The sequence below is a fragment of the Lutjanus erythropterus genome, chromosome 19 (assembly GCF_056507025.1).
Source record: "Lutjanus erythropterus isolate fLutEry1 chromosome 19, fLutEry1.hap2, whole genome shotgun sequence".
Classification (NCBI taxonomy): Eukaryota; Metazoa; Chordata; class Actinopteri; order Lutjaniformes; family Lutjanidae; genus Lutjanus; species Lutjanus erythropterus.
The window spans coordinates 2,073,552-2,089,534 of NC_139335.1; the positions used below are offsets into that span (position 1 = coordinate 2,073,552).

The window sequence follows — 15,983 nt, forward strand, 5'->3', positions numbered from 1 at the left end:
AGTTTCCAAACTGAACAACGTGTTTCCTCAAAACAGTGTGCAACAGGTTTTCAGGTACGTGTTCTCTCACTTGGTGAGCATTGCAGCTGTTATCCAGTCAGCAGCAACTAATATACAAACACCACCATATTAAAAACTGCGTTTCTGTGCAGTGTGCTTGCATACACAACAGAGTGTTCAACATATCACCATTTCTGTTTAAATCAACATTTTGCTATGTTTTGTCTGGGCTAAACGCAGCACAGATTTTGCACCAGGAGAACTTGATCAAAATAGCCCACACTGAGGAATTTATTGCTTCAACTGACTACATTTTCCATCAACACTGATTTAACATCGACACACAAAAAGTGGTGAAGTTTCCCTTTAACACTTAATGACCAGGACCACATAACCAACCACACAGAGACTCAGATTGAACAAAAACACAAATTCTTTTTAAAAAAGTTGATAAAATGGCAACACTTTGGTTAGAACGGTGCCTGCTGTGGGCAAGTAAAGCTAATAAAACACTCATTCCTGCTTCTAAACAGAAATACAGATCGATTTCTTCAGTGAATAAAAAAACTCAGCATCACCAGCCCCTTTACAAAGATACAAAAATATATATCTTCCTTGAAATACATCTGTAGAAAAGTAGGCCACCGTAAACTACAGGCCAAAAATTTTTCTCTTCAACCAACAGATTTTAGGAAATGTGAGAAACAAACCCATCAAGTACTTTGTTTTTCATCAATTTGAGCTGAAAGTTTGTCTTAAATTTAACAAAGTTTTACTAAAATATTAATCAATAGTAAATTATAGTGAGAAAGTAATAGTCAAGTGCTGTAAGTGCTTGGATTTTTGACTCTGAATTCACTTATTTTGGCGTTAAAATGAAATAATCCCTCGCAGACTGCAGTCTTTGTCTGAGTCCATACTTGCCAGCCCTCTCGTGTTTTTCCATTTCCCTCTCCTGTTTTACTCCTGTGATCACAGTTTTTCCAAATTATGACAAATTTGCAAACCTTTTTTTCCTTTTTGTTAACTGTTGACCTGTTTCTGGCACTGTGCAGGAAGAATTCCTGTTTCTTACGGAACATTGTAAAGGATATGGACACATTTTTTTTCTAAGAGCAGCTTAACTAACATACGCTGAGAAAAATGTTTGTGAAATATGCATTTTCTGTGTTATTGTAATCAAATTTAAAAAAAGGACTTGGTAAGGCTAAATTCTGTAGTCCAGTTGTGTTTTTCCAGCTAATAATCAGGCATCTGTTTGCCAAAAAACTCATTTTTTAAATCCCAAACCATCTGCTTTGGTTTTGAAATCCTCCCTGTTTTTGAGATATCAAAGCTGACAAAATCTTTTTTTTTTTATCAAAAAACAATGTCAACATCTCAGTAAACTGTTCCAACATTTCCAGAACTTCCGTCCTGTAGTCTGATCCACAGCCCATGAGGGGGAACACAAGGACAGTTTAAGTGCTGATGAGGTGAATATCAGCTGAATCCAAGCGTCCTGCAGGTGGAGATCATCAGTGAAGCAGTTAATCTAGAGTATGAGGAAATGCTCACAGTCACAATGTCTGTTATTTTGATCACAGTGATCGTAGCAGTGTTACAGCAGTGTTGAGTCAGGTAACCACACGTATCTGTTGGCTCCCTACGCATGAAACACGTCCAGTTTCTGCAGGTCCTGACAGTGCAGTGCAGCATGGAGGTGTGGTGTAGTCCTCCGCTCAAACGCCTCCACCTACTGCATGCCCAGGTGTCTGGTGGGAGAGGCCTGACCTGTGCAGCCGGTGACCGGGGAGACTGACAGGCCGCGGAAGAGGAGGTCCATGGAGGGCAGGAGGGGCTTCAGGAGACTGACGGGGCAGAAAGCAGAGCCTCCGTGGGGTGTGAAGTTGACTTTATTGGGGTCAGGGCAGGATGGCTGGAGGAGAGGCTCATCCTGACAGGCAGACCTGAGGGTAAACAGATAAGAGAGCGGTTGGCATGTACCCAGGGATACTGGCTTGTTAAAGGGACAGTTCTGATTTTTTTAAATGGGGTAGCATGAGCTACTTATCCATAGTTACATGTATTAAAGGAGAACTTCAATATTTTTCAGCCTGGGTCCTATTTCTCCATGTGTATGTGTGTGTGGACAACTTGTTTTTAAATTGGTCCAGTATTGAGGGAGACTGATGCAGCCGGCAGCTGAGAAGTGAGCTACAATGTGATTCTTTGGGGCAAATTCATCCAATAAAGGTGCTTTCACCCCTGACAGACGCAGATCAATAGGATAAAATCTCTGACATCAGCACAGAAAGCGTCCCTCTTACCCTTCATTCGTTCTGGGCTGTGTGTAACCACGTCATTCAAAAGGAAGTCCCGTTCTCAAAGTCTCATGGGATCTCATGTGTTGCAGGAAGACAATGGAGGAAATGCAGCCCGGAACAAGTGAAGAGTAAGAGAGACACTTTCCATGCTGCTGTCAGAGATTTATCCTATTGATCCAATCCAGTCAGTGTCGAAAACGAACGTCTTTAGTGGGCGAACTTTTGATGAAGTGCATTTGCCCCCAAGAATCATGTTGTAGCTCTTTTCTCAGCTGCTGGCTGCATCAGTCTTCCTCAGTACTGGACCACAACAACAAATGGGTGAAACAGAGCGAAGGTTGAAAAATACATAAGCTGAGGCCACATTAAATGATTTTAGCCCTGGTTTTACACTTTTCAACAGATTTAGGATGTCAAAGACAAACCCCCCAGAGCTCAGCAGGAGCTCACAAACGCCTCACCAATGCCAAGAGAGACATCAAGCAGGTTTAATATGTGGTCGTGTCCGGGACAACTGAAGGAGCCATGAAACAGCTACATGTTCACATGTGCACTAATTTTCCACTATTACTCAGATTATGACAATATTCTGAATTTAACACGGGTCATGTAAACGGCTTATTCTGGTCAGACAATCTGAATTAGTATTTATTCTGAAAGGAGAATATTCTGATTAAGACACATGGGACACACTGGTGTTACTCGGGTTTTAAAAGCAGTCTTTGGATATGTAAACAGAAAATTCAAAACTGGTTTCTACTGCAGTATGTGACAGTTGGTGCCTGTTGGCCTGTTTACAGGAAGGCTGTGTTTGCACAGTCAAACATGTCAGCAACCAGTGGAAAACTTTGAAAAAACACTATTTTGAAGCAAAAATAATTAGATTATAGTATAGGAATATTCATTTTCATTAGCCATGTAAACTGCTCAGTAGGAATTTTTTTTTGTTTGTTTATTTTTTAGAATAAGGGTGAAAACTGAAATATTGTGTGCATGTAAATGTAGTCGGTGAGAGCAGACATAGAATACAGCTTTTATACATATGTTCATGTCTAAAAATGATTTAAAAAAAAATTATAAAGCAGCAATAGTGGCTATAAAGTAGTTTAAATGAACTCCACCTTCAGCAGCGCTGTGTGTGGAGACAGGTCTGTCTATTCTTTCTGCACACCAGTGTTCCAGTATTAATAATTTAATGTCAGTTATTATATATGTTTTCATGACAACACATAGTTCAGAAAGCAGACGGACTTGTAGAGGGGACGGAGGAGGACTGAGTCTCATCTCTTTAGAAAAACATTTAGATTATTTTGCATCACAGACGCTTCATATCCAGGTCATACAGCTCTGACTGTGTGAACACAGCAGATAACAAGCTGCACACTGATGCTTCAGAATCAGGATCGTGACGTTCTGGTCTACAAAGTGTTAACTCACAGCGTCTCCTCGCACACTCGTACTCGCTCGCAGCCCTCTGGCGGCTCACGCTGGAAGGAGCGTGTTTTGGTGGGACGGGGAGAGGAGGAGCAGGGCTGCAGCAGAGGAGGATCCAGTGCAAATGAAGGGAGCGACGTCGACGGGGAGGGACACAGGGTCTCACAGTCCACCGGCTCTGCACAGAGGGACAGAAATATCCAGACTTTTGTTAAAAGCACCTTTAATAAATACAGAATGAAAATCACACATAGCTTTATCTGTTTAATATGGAAGCCCTGAGAGGCAAGTGAAAAAAATCTTTTCTTTTAAGCCTGATTTTAAGTCATTAACTCATAGATCACTGGGCTTCCATAATTTAATACCTCAGCAAAACACAAAAACCACAAAAAATGTAAAGGCGTCTAACCTGGCTCTCCCATGGGACACGGAGACTGTGATGGAGACAGAAGAGACGGGTTCAGTGGACAAGGTGAATCTGAAGGCGACAGGAGCGATGGATCTAGAGGACAGGGGGACTGAGACGGAGAGAGGAGGGAAGGATCCAGGGGCCCCGGGGAGGGCTCGCTCTGAGAGCCACTGCTGCACCTCTGGGCAGGTACCGGGGCCCTGTGGCCATCTGGGATATCCAATATCTGAAATATTACGAAGGAAACAAGTCAAATCATTACAAAACAAACAAAGATTGTCATGTTATTATTATGAAAGCTAATCTGCAGTGTTGTCAGTATTTGAGGTGTGTTTCAGCAGGGGCCCAAAGTATATTTTATGCCCTGAGGCCCTCAGTAAGCTATAAAACAGTCTCAATATCAAAGCTGAGGTCAAACTAACTGAAATTGGAATATAATTGGAATGTAACTGGAATTTAAATGAAAATAGGTTATTTTAAAGGAAATTGTACATGCATTTCTCAGTGTCCTGACCTCATGCTGATCGTCAGGTTTCTCAGAAACAAACACCTCCTCCAGCTCCAAGTTTAGACCCTCAACGCTGCGTCGCAGCCGAGGGGCGAGTCTGTTCAGCGGCATCAGAGGCATCGTCTGCAGAGAAAGTGTTAACAGTTAACACAGGCGTAATCACAGCGTCTCAGACGTTCGTGTTGGATATAAACCGCTGTTGTTGACCTGTGTTTGTCACACATCTTTTGGAAGGTTGTGTAATTGATCATAGAATAAACAATGTGGTTGTAAAGTGAACAGGTTCAACATGTTTTGTTAAAAACACACACACACGTTTATTGGTGGCATTAGTGTCCACTGGAGCGCGTCATGTTTGTGGCACACAATCCTCACACCTCTGAGTACGACGTGTAAGACTGCTGCGATTTACGATAACCATGATATTTAAAAATTAAATGTTGAAATCATGTTAATAATGCACATTTGTACACTTTTGCACAGTTACAGACTCTCTCTCCACCTCTCTACACTTGTATTTTGAGTGTAGCTTGTTTGTTTATTGTCTATTTTGTCTCTTTATGGCAAAATTAAAGGACCACTACGTAATAACCTAGTGTTCAAAATTAGCACAGCAGTCCAAATAGCAAGATGGAGCCATTAAATTTGAATCCCTGTTTAATATACGGTCTACGGTTAAAGTGAGTTGTTTCCACGCCGCCTCCTCCTCTCCCAGCTCGCAGCTCAGGCAGGTCGCCTGCAGGCTGCGGAAACAATGAACCTACAAAAGCGCAATATTATACTTACAATAACAAGCAACAACAAGTCCGAAACGGTTGATCAGCTGTTTATAACTGCCAGTTATCTGTCAATGTAACAATAAACCTGTCATCCTGAAACAAAAAGCCCACTGTTCTGAAAATACACACTCTGGAGTTTGAGTTCAGCATCTGCCAAACTCCATTAATATTTTTCTCAATTTAAGCGTTACGTTTAAACACCACTCCTTCTAACACATTATTAATGATTTATTACGAACAGACACTCACTCATTCATCAAACATTCAGCATATTAATCTGAACCCTAAGTCAAGTTAATAAACACGAAACTAGCTAATCTTAACCTCTGATGATCATTTTCTTTATCATTTTCAACAGTAAATATATTACAGATTTCTCCTTTAAAGATTGATTGATATTGTGTTTTTGTTTTCATACTCTGCAGTGAAAGTCTGATATCATGATAGCCTTCAAAATCCAACATGCAGCTGGTGGTGAAAGAGTTCATAATTAAAATACATATACGTATTTTAGCAGTGCATATACTGTAGGTGCAATTGGTCTAAATTCAACTGTTGAGTCTGTTCCTTGTGTTTCCTGTTTTTTATACTGTTACTATTTTCATATTTCTTCTTGTTTATGTTGCTCTTTTACTTATTTATTGCTTGTTATTAATACTTATCTATTTTTATATCCCCTTTGCTGCTGTAAATGTCCCTGCCATGGCACTAATAAAGGATTATTTTTTCTTATCTTATCTATTTATGTATATACACATGTATATTGACATATCATTTAGTTTTGAGGGGGGAGGTTAGTCTTTTTTTGGAGGGTTCCACCCACTAATGTTCCCCCTAGTGTCTGACTGAAGATTTGGCCCCTGGCACAGTAGGATATGCTGGTTTCAAATTGTCTTTCTGTGACAGCATGTCAGCTTTGATGACAGCAGTTCCTAATAAAGCAGCAGTTTTTTATATCCCTGTTACTAAGCTCTCCTCAGTCTGCCTGTGGAAGACAGTCTGGCATCAGCAGCACTCGTGATAACTTTGTTCTTTGTGTTCTTCACCTCACAAGTCATCAAAAGACAAAAAGAGCAACAGGCTACCTGAGTGATGCCTGCGGCGTGACCCGCTGGCAGCGGGGGGTGGGGGAGCTCGTATCCTGCTGAGGGAGGGGCGTGGCGGGAGCGCTTCTGCAGCTGGTGCCTCAGCTTGGCCACCTGAGGGCAGAGTGGAGAGAAAAATGATTCAGGAGAAAAAGGTTATTCACTCAGTCCCTCAGGAGCTGTTATTGTTTCATGAATGCAAGTAAGAACGAAAGCAAATCATTAAAGGGACAGTTCAGATTAATTGACGTGGGGCCGTAAGACATACTTATTGATAGTCAGTGTATTACCTACAGTAGATGGCAGTCAGCATGCCTCTAGTTTGAAGAAGCTGAGAGGAGAAGCTAAGCAATGTACTGCTGTAGACAGACTCAATAACAAATGGTATTATAGCCACCTAATAAAAGGTCCACCTAAAAAAATGAATATCAGTTCATGTGTGCACTAGATTTAGAGTATTTTCACGGCTTTACTTTGCTGCCAGACAGCTTTTTCTGATGGGAAACTGCTGTTATATAAGCCAAATATCATTCTCTCAAAACCAACCAAACTCCATAGACAAAATCAGTAATTTTACCTTGCAGAACATGTGAGTTGCTGCCTCAATCTGTTGGTTTATTTGTCTTATTGTGTGACTTTGGTGTTTTGAAAGGATAGTTTGGATTCACCAAAATCACATAATAACACAGGCTAACTATCAGATCAGGCAGAGATAAACCAGAAACTCCTGTGTTCTGTGAGGTAGAATTGCAGATTTTGCCTATGGAGTTTGGTTGGTTTGGAGAGAGGGATAGTTGGCTCATAAAACGGCAGTGTTCTTGTCAGAAAAGGCTCTCTGATGGCAAAGAAGATGGGTGAAAATATTCTACACATAACGTACACTTAAAATGATATTGGTTTCTTTTAGGTGGCCTTTTTTAAAGCGGCTAAAACACCTGTTTTTGTTGACCCTGCCCACAGCTTTCTCGTAGTTGGGGGCGTGCCGACTGGTATCCACTGTAGGGAATACACTGTCTATGGATACGTACCTCATACAACCCCACTTCAAACTACACCTTTAATGAACTATCTTTATGATGAAGTGAAGCACTTGCCTCCCTCAGGTGCTCTGCACTGCCCCACGATGCTGAGCGCTTGTGCCCGCCGCCACTTCTCCTTCCCCGGGTCTCCTCGGCCCAGGAACTTGGAGTCTTTGAAACAGATATTATCACAGTGTGGTGAATAAAGAGTCCTGTGTTTGTCTTTCTTTGGCAGCAGTTCTGGCTGACCTTTCGGAGGCCTCTTACTTATTTTCTGTTAAACCCAGTGAACTCCAATCAACACAACAACAGAAGCGGAGCCCCACAGCTGTCTTACACACCTGCCCCACAACAGCTGTACAGAGGAAGGCGACGAGAAAAACCACCCTGAGCTGCAAAAACAGCCCCGCTTCCACACACATAAGAAAACATCCAAACCACATCACGGTAAAGTCTATAAATAAAGTGCAAGTATCAGCATTCATCACTTCAGTGCACTCTCACACACATACAGTTCACAAAAGTCACACACTGTAGAGGAAAAACAACTCAGACAAACAGCCAAAGGGGAGATTTTTTTGTGTACTTCTTCTTTTGTCAGTCAAAACTCCAAAACGTGCTACTTTCACTCATAAGGCCGTACCGATTTCTTCACATTGACTCTTGATCTCCTACCAGGGGGCGTCTGGTTGACCTGCTGCTGCTGCAGGTTGGGAGCAGACGACTGGCAGTTCATCATCAACTGGGCCGAGCTGACCCGCAGGATCAGATACTCACAGTTCTGGTGGCTCCACGCTCCACGGCGTCACAAACAATCTGATCCGCTCACTGGTGTCCATGCCATTCATGAGGCAGCTGACGTTACACACAGTCATTTAGGTTTACCGCTCGCCGCCCGCAGTGTGGCTATGTCATGGTTCTCTGTTCCCCCCACCTCCAAAATAAATGCAACCTGTTCTTTAGGTGTCCACTGGTGCCATAACTCCCTGACAGGAAAACTCTGACCCCCTCGACTCGTACGTAGTCGATCGCCTGGCTAAATAAGTCAGAACTCAGTATGAGTCAGTCATACAGAGACATCGGTGTAGAGTTACAGCTGCCAGCAAACCCCCCACCACCACCAATCATCCAAAATATGAAGAGGGGGATCATGGGATGCAAACCTATAAAAAGACTCAAAGGTAGCAGCAGAGCATTTGGTTGAGCATGGCTAGTGTTTCCAGCTTGGACGACTCATTTAAAGCATCCTTAATTCCTGTTTACGATGTGGCCACAATAACAAAAATAGTCAAATATTTTCATTATTAATTATTTTGGCAATTCTATTTTTGACTAATCTATTAATTAACATGCTACAGTGATTTTTAACTGGTTTAGAAACAGACTCAATTTAAAACTGATGCCTCTATATGACCTACATAAGTTCACTACACCATCAGAGAAAAGATCATATTGTTTCTGTATGGTTATTCTTAATGTCCGCCAGCGAGACTGATTCTCCTCAAAATCAGATGTTTGCAAATACTTTTTTAAACTTCTTCAACACAAAACTGCACAAATTTATAGATTTCACCATCTACAATCCATAATATCATTAAAAGATTCAGAGAATCCAGAGAAATCTCTGCACTTAAGGAGCAAGACTGAAAACCAACACTGAATGTCTGTGACCTTTGACCCCTCAGGCAGCACTGCATTAAAAACTGCATTAAAAACCCTCATCATTGTATAAAGGACACTACATGGACTCAGGAACACTTTGGAAAACCGTTGTCAGTAAACACAGTTTGTCTCTGCATCTACAAATGTAAGGTAAGACTCTACCATGCAAAGAGAAAGACATATATCAACAACATCCAGAAACACTGCAGACTTCTCTGGACCAGAGCTCATCTGAGATGGACTGACGCAAAGTGGAAAAGTCTGCTGTGGTCTGACGAGTCCACATTTCAGACTGTTTTCACTAATCATGGACGTCATGTCAGCTTTCTGTTGTTATATTGCTTCCTGGTATCTTACTCAGTAAACTCTGTTTTTAAAGGTGCTATATAAAATAAAGTTATTGTTATTATAATTATTATTAGCATTATTATTATCATTTGTTGTACAATTTATTTGAAATTGTGCACATAAATATGTATATGTAAATCAGTATGTTGTTTTTTTCTTTTGCTTTAGCACATCAGAAGTTGTGTGTTACAGTTTTACGATGTTTGATAAATAGCAGTTATATCATCTGAAGTAATGCAGAGGAGCTGTGGCAGAAGGAGGTGCCGTGGTGTGTGTGTGTGTGTGTGTGTGTGTGTGTGTGTGTGTGTGTGTGTGTGTGTGTGTGTGTGTGTGTGGTTGAGGAGAGTGCTGGGGGATGGGGTGTCTGTATAATGAGGTCAGGAGGGGTCTGTTCCTCACAATGGAGGCGAAGGGGGTTCGCTCGGGTTTTTAACTGTGTCAGGAGCGAAGACGAAGCTGCGGAGCTTGGTGATGTTACTCGGGGCTTTTGTGCACCAGTTAGGAGCAGCAGATACAGTCGAGGGGGGGAGCAGCGGAGTTTTAAAGAAGAACAAAAACAACTATTTCCAGTTGACTGCTTTCTGCACGCAGCGTCGAACTGGAACCACCAGACACCTGCAGAGCCAACATCAGATATCTACAGAAATCCTTCAAGAACAGCAGAATGTGTAGGTCTCCTGTCTGCAACATGAAGCAACAGGTTTTATGGGACAAGTCTCACAGTGTCAGGAGAAAAGTCATAATCCACTCATCTGGCCCTGGTTTTGTCTGACTGCAGTAATTACAGCCAGACATCATCTAATTTGACAGTGTCATGCTACATTAACACTCACCTGCGTGGCTTTGTCGTTGACGCAGGTAACAGCCGTGCTCTCGGACTCTTTCGGCCACTGGCCCTGCAGGTAGGGTCCAACGATGGCGTCCAGAGACAGGGTCCGGCGGATCGTGGGTTTGGGCGGGCGAGCCGAGGTCCTGTCAGCTTTTAGGAGCAGAAATAAAACACAAGAAGTCAGTGAGTGTGTCGAGGTTGTGCAACCTGTCACTCAGAACTTGTCAAAACAACGTCTGTACTGCAGAAGTTCTAAAGACTCAACATGCCTGTGTGATCATGTTTAGATAGTGAGGTTATTATAGGTACAACAAGGAGATTTTCACTGGTTATGAAACACACAATTAATACTGATGCCTCTATAGCAGTGGTTCCCAGCGTTTTTTTCCTCAAAGTTCCCGCTGTATCTAAAGAAAGCTGAGACTCTCCCAGTTCAAACACACAACTAAGTTTTGTCTACAGACTTTTGTAATAATTGTAGGTTCATCCAGGTGCTGGAAATCCTTAAAAAAACACTTGAATTTTAATGTTTTCAAGGTTTGAAAGGTGCTTGAAGCTGTAATCAGATTACTTTCATCACAAACTGCTGCCTGAATGAATTAGTCTGTGAACTTTTTAGATAAAGAAATAAAATAAGTCCAATATTTGATTGTACAGGAAGTTAATGATTAATCATTAATTGATTAATTGCCCTATAAGAATTTAACCAAGTAAACATGTATTAATTGATAATTAATCAATACATGGTATTAATTGCACCTCATCTGACATTGTTTTGTCTGGTGGAGCTTTTTATTGGATAAGGAAACTTGAAATTAAACTGAAAATAAGAAAGAAAAACAAGAAAAAATAGAAAAAAGTGTGTTTGATGTCTTATTAATTATTAATTATTAATCATTTATTAGCATTTTCAACTATCTCTTAAGGAAAATGTACAAAATTCGCTGACAGGTGACACATTTTGAAACATGAAACTTTGTCGTGGTTTCCTTTAATTTGTCATCCGTCTGTAGATTAGTGTCACACATCATGCGGTGGTTTCTGTATCTGCAGAGATCCTGCAGCCCTCTGCCTGCTCTTCTCTGTATTCTGCTGCTCGGGACGCTTTAACAACACAAAACGTTGGTATATTTGACGTCCTGCGAATGAAACACAACAGTAAACTGTCTTTCTGGTGCATTTATGAACAGCTTGGACAAATCCTACAGAGTCTACCTTTAAAACTTGAAGCAATTTAACTCTTTACCCTAAAGTGGACGACAAATGCCAGCTGACCAAACACTCATGTTCTGGTCATGATCACAAAACTGAAAAACTTCTGCTCTTCATTTTTTTTAAATAATTTCTGAGGTCATTGGGGTTTAAGATCCTGCCAGGGAGGTTAGGGGGGAAGCTATTTTTGGAGTGACCGACTCAGTAGAAAAAAAAATCTCATTTGCTATCTGCGGATCAGTCCAGAAAGTTTAAGACCACCTGGCAACCTTGTTGTCATTGCCATCGAGGTCTGTCTTATTCATTATTATTCATTATTGATCTTTAAGCCTCTGTGAATCAGCGGTGGGTGAGGTGAGGGTCGAGTGGGAGGGGGGACGGGCTGCAAAATATCAAAATATGTACGGACAATTTCTCTCATTGTTGTATTTCTACACTTTTATACAAAGAATATTCCTTCCAATAAAATATTATCGGGAAAAACAGAACCGAAAGTCTGTACTCAAGGACAAGTACTGTTACATTGCTGAAATATTACTCAATTACAAGTAAAAGTACTGGTGTTAGAAATATACTTAACTAAAAATACAAAGTATTCAAACTACTCAGAGTATTAGTTACTGTTAACCTCTGCAAATAAGGGTTGTAAATTTTGTGCATTTTCCTTAACCTAAAGTTGAAAATGCTAACAATCAATTAATTGTTAATCATCTATAAGATACAAAACATGTTTTTTTTCTCATTTTCATTTTTTTGTCATTTTAAGTATTATTATAGTATTATGTATTATTATACTTATTTTAGTTTATCATTTCATTCATTTCAGTAATCAGATCACCTGACTGGCCTCTAAAATGCAGATAAAAGGTTTGGATATTAATTCAACTTGAACTCAGTACTCAACTATGAGTTTAAAAGTAACTAAGTAGATTACATCTTATAATGCATACTTAAATATGAATAAAAGTACAGATTTTACAATCTACTCATAAAAGTACAAACTACTTACAGTAATTTGAGTATTTGTAATTAGTTACTTCCACTCCTGGATGTATGTGTATAAATCTCCCTTTAAGAAGTATTTTAACACCAGTGGTAGTTGTTCCCAAAATTGCTCCCAGGTTTCTTCCTCACCACTGATCATGCAACATGCAGAGATGTGTGTGTGTGTGTGTGTGTGTGTGTGTGTGTGTGTGTGTGTGTGTGTGTGTGTGTGTGTGTGTGCGTGTTGGCAGCTCTTTGTAATCTCTGGCAGGTGTGGACCATGCCTTTGACCTGGAGCAGAGCCATGCAGCTACACAACCCTGGTAACAGTCAGCACATGTTACTAGAAGCTCCAGCAGCAGCAGCAGCAGCTCCATGAACACGGCTGCAGTGTGCTGCATGTTGTCATGAGTCCAGGCTGCGGGGCAGACAGGATGTATAAATAAACAGCTCTACATGCAGATGTGACTTTCATGGATACAGTTACAGAGGAGCGCAGAGAGGCTGTTAGCATGAAGCATGAAGCAGCAGATCCCTCAGGTCAGAGAGCAAAGGGCTGACTGAGAGTCCAAATAACATTATGAGAACAGTGTTTTGTTTCAGGGCCAGCGGCCCTCATTGTTGACTCAACTTTCTCACAGACTGCTGGAAACAGACTTTAAAGACCACAAACCGAGTTCAACGCTTGGACTGATTGTTGTTCTACTTTTCTTGAGGGCTCCGACTGACAATTATTTTAATTTTCTCAAGTAATTGATTCATTAATCCTGTGAAGTCACTCCTGTAATGATTAAGTTCATTATGCATCAAATTTGTTGATCGTTTCCTCCATTAATAAATTAGTTGTTTGGTCTGTAAAATGGTGAAAAATATTCATCAATGCACTTTAAAGAAAACAAACCAAGTTAAAAGACTCAAACTGAAGCAGTTTGTTTCCTGATTGATCTCTAACTTTCCTGATAATCAATAAATTAATCCTGTCAGAATCTTTTCAGCTTCTGTAGCAATCAATCTGTTGATTATTTTCTCAAATAATAAACTAGTCGTTTGGTCCAACATGACGTCCTCAAATGTCTCGTTTTGTCCACAACTCAAAGATATTCAGTTTACTGTCAGAGACGAGGAAAGAAACCAGAAAATATTCACATTTAAGAAGCTGAAATTTGAGAATTTTGACTTTTTTTTTTCTTTAAAAACAAAAATAGTTTTTTCTTCTAAAATGACTCCAGTGATTGATTGAACATCTCAGTCTCTGATTCATTTTCTGTCGACCAGTTAAGAGTATTATTATAGTTTGGTGTTAGTTTTTATTACATTTTTAATTCCATTTAGTTTCAGTTTAGTTTGCAGGGTGAGTTTAATTGTTTCAGTTTAGTTTTTATTGCTTGAAAATGTTTAGTTTGTATTAGTTTTAGTGTTTTTATTATAATATGGCTGCTATTTATCAGGGGAAAGATTTTAGAAGGTCAGTATACGTATTAAAATACAAACACATAAAGCTGAATGATTATTTTCATTGTCAGTTAATCTGTTTTTCTCAATTCATTGATCAGCTGTTTGGTTCATAAAATGTCACAAAATGGTGAAAAATGTCAATCAGTGTTTCCTAAAGTCAAAGACGACGTGTTTAAATTTCTTGTTTTGCTCACAACCCAAAGATATTCAGTAGGGATAATAACAATTAATCAATGATCGGTCATTATGAATTTGACTGATCGAGTATAATTTTATTGATCTGATATCAAATAAAGATCTGAAATATAACAAAGTGTAATGATGTCAGAGAATATTGAACATCTTGCTGTGGAAATAAAGTTTTGATTGAAAAAACACATTTAATATGGTTTGGTATAAATAACAATTAATTGATTAACTGATTGTTGATGTTATCAATGATCGACTGAGGAAAGAGTTTACAGTTTAAAGCCCTAACAGTCAGTTTAGTGTCACAGAGGAGTAAAGAAACCAGAACATATTCACATTTAAAAAACTTTCATAAGAGAACTTTGACTCAAACTGATTACCAAAATAGTTGCCAACTAATTTAATAACTGATTAATCTTTGCAGCCACGTCCAAGACGACGTCCTTAAATGTCTCGTTTTGTCCTCAGCTCAAAGATATTCAGTTTACTGTCAGAGAGGAGCAAAGAAACCAGAAAATATTCACATTTAAGGAGCTGAAATCAGAGAATTTGGAAATTTTTGTCTTAAAAAAATTCTCCAAAAATAGTTGGCAATTAATTTAGTAATTCATTGATAATTGATTTATCTTTGCAGCTCCACAAACAAACCACTTTGTAAATTCATGTAGACATCAAAGTCTAAATAAACATGATGCACCACAGCCTCCTCGTGTCTGATGTGTTAACAAATGTGACCAAAAAAGTTTGACAAAAGACTACAGTCTAAGACATTTGTTGTATATCTTTATTTTATTTAAGTTAATCATTTCACTAAGTTTTTTCTCTAAGTCTAGTTTTTATTTTTAATTCAGTGAATTAAAATGTTTTTTCAGACCTGGTTTTAGGATTTAGTTTAGTTTAAGTTAAATATTGCCAGTTAATTCATTCAGCTCTACTTTCTTTTGTGATAAAATAAAGAAAAAGAGAAGAGAAATCAAACTTTGTTGCAGCTGGATTCACTATATTTATATCATAAACATCCTTTTCTTTTCACAATAAGAAACATTCCTTGTAGGGCAGATAATGATGATAATGTGGCTCCAAATGAACTTTTCAGCTCTGGACCACATGGAAGTGAATACAGATTTAAACCCCCCTCTTCCTCCTCCACCTCCTCCTCCTCCTCCTCCTCCTCCGTGTGTGTGTGTGTGTGTGTGTGTGTTTACCCGTCTTGACCTCCCTGCAGAGGAGAGCTGAGCCCCTCTGGAGCTGGCAGTATGGGACTGTGGCTCTGAGGGGCTGCAGGTTGGGGTTGCTGCACCCCCGAGGTGCTGCTCCACTTCTGGCCGACATCCCCCACTCCTCACTCCGCTCCCACAGCCGAGCTGCGCTTATGAAAACACACACACACACACACACACAGGCACACACACACTGCTCTGCTTCTCTTCTCCCCGTCGTTCACCGCAGCTCTGCGCGGCTGCTGCTGGCTCTCCTTCTCTCTTTCTTTCTCCCACATTCAGTTCATCCTCACAGGAGATCCAGACCTCCCCTCGGACCTCCTGTTGGGCTCCCAGCTCTCTTTTGTGATGATGAGGATGACCATGATTTTTGTTGCTGCACAGAGAAAAGTAGAGACGAGCTCTGGACTTGAACGCATCTCCCTGAATCACGCACGGTCCTTCATGTTGCAGCCTGGAGAAGAGGAGAGACTCCGCGCTGCTTTTACGCACCACTTGTTTCTCTCTTCTGCAAAGTGACAACAACTGCTCGACTCACAACCTG

General features: G+C 40.3%; 1 protein-coding gene across 2 annotated transcripts; it reads right to left on the reverse strand.

Annotated features, from left to right (window-relative positions):
• Positions 1 to 1,601: 1,601 nt before the first annotated feature.
• On the reverse strand, positions 1,602 to 15,983 carry fam117aa (family with sequence similarity 117 member Aa). Of its 2 annotated transcripts, XM_084744543.1 has the most exons (8): positions 15,425 to 15,983; positions 10,384 to 10,529; positions 7,616 to 7,711; positions 6,522 to 6,635; positions 4,664 to 4,780; positions 4,150 to 4,375; positions 3,744 to 3,918; positions 1,602 to 1,949 (listed from the first exon to the last, which is right to left on the reverse strand). In XM_084744543.1, exons 1-8 carry the CDS (start codon positions 15,549 to 15,551, stop codon positions 1,736 to 1,738), a joined length of 1,215 nt encoding a protein of 404 aa, XP_084600669.1. In that variant the 5' UTR covers positions 15,552 to 15,983; the 3' UTR covers positions 1,602 to 1,735. The 2 variants fall into 2 exon arrangements, with proteins under 2 accessions (XP_084600669.1, XP_084600670.1); XM_084744544.1 differs by lacking the exons at positions 10,384 to 10,529; positions 15,425 to 15,983 and adding an exon at positions 8,184 to 9,541.

Excerpts from the sequence above, each read along its gene's own strand:
- fam117aa (XM_084744543.1), bottom strand. The coding sequence starts at position 15,551 with ATGTCGGCCAGAAGTGGAGCAGCACCTCGGGGGTGCAGCAACCCCAAC. Across the intron at positions 4,781-6,521 it reads ACGCCGCAGGCATCACTCAG|ACGATGCCTCTGATGCCGCT; the intron begins GTAGCCTGTTGC and ends CTTTCTCTGCAG. Across the intron at positions 4,376-4,663 it reads AACCTGACGATCAGCATGAG|ATATTGGATATCCCAGATGG; the intron begins GTCAGGACACTG and ends GTAATATTTCAG.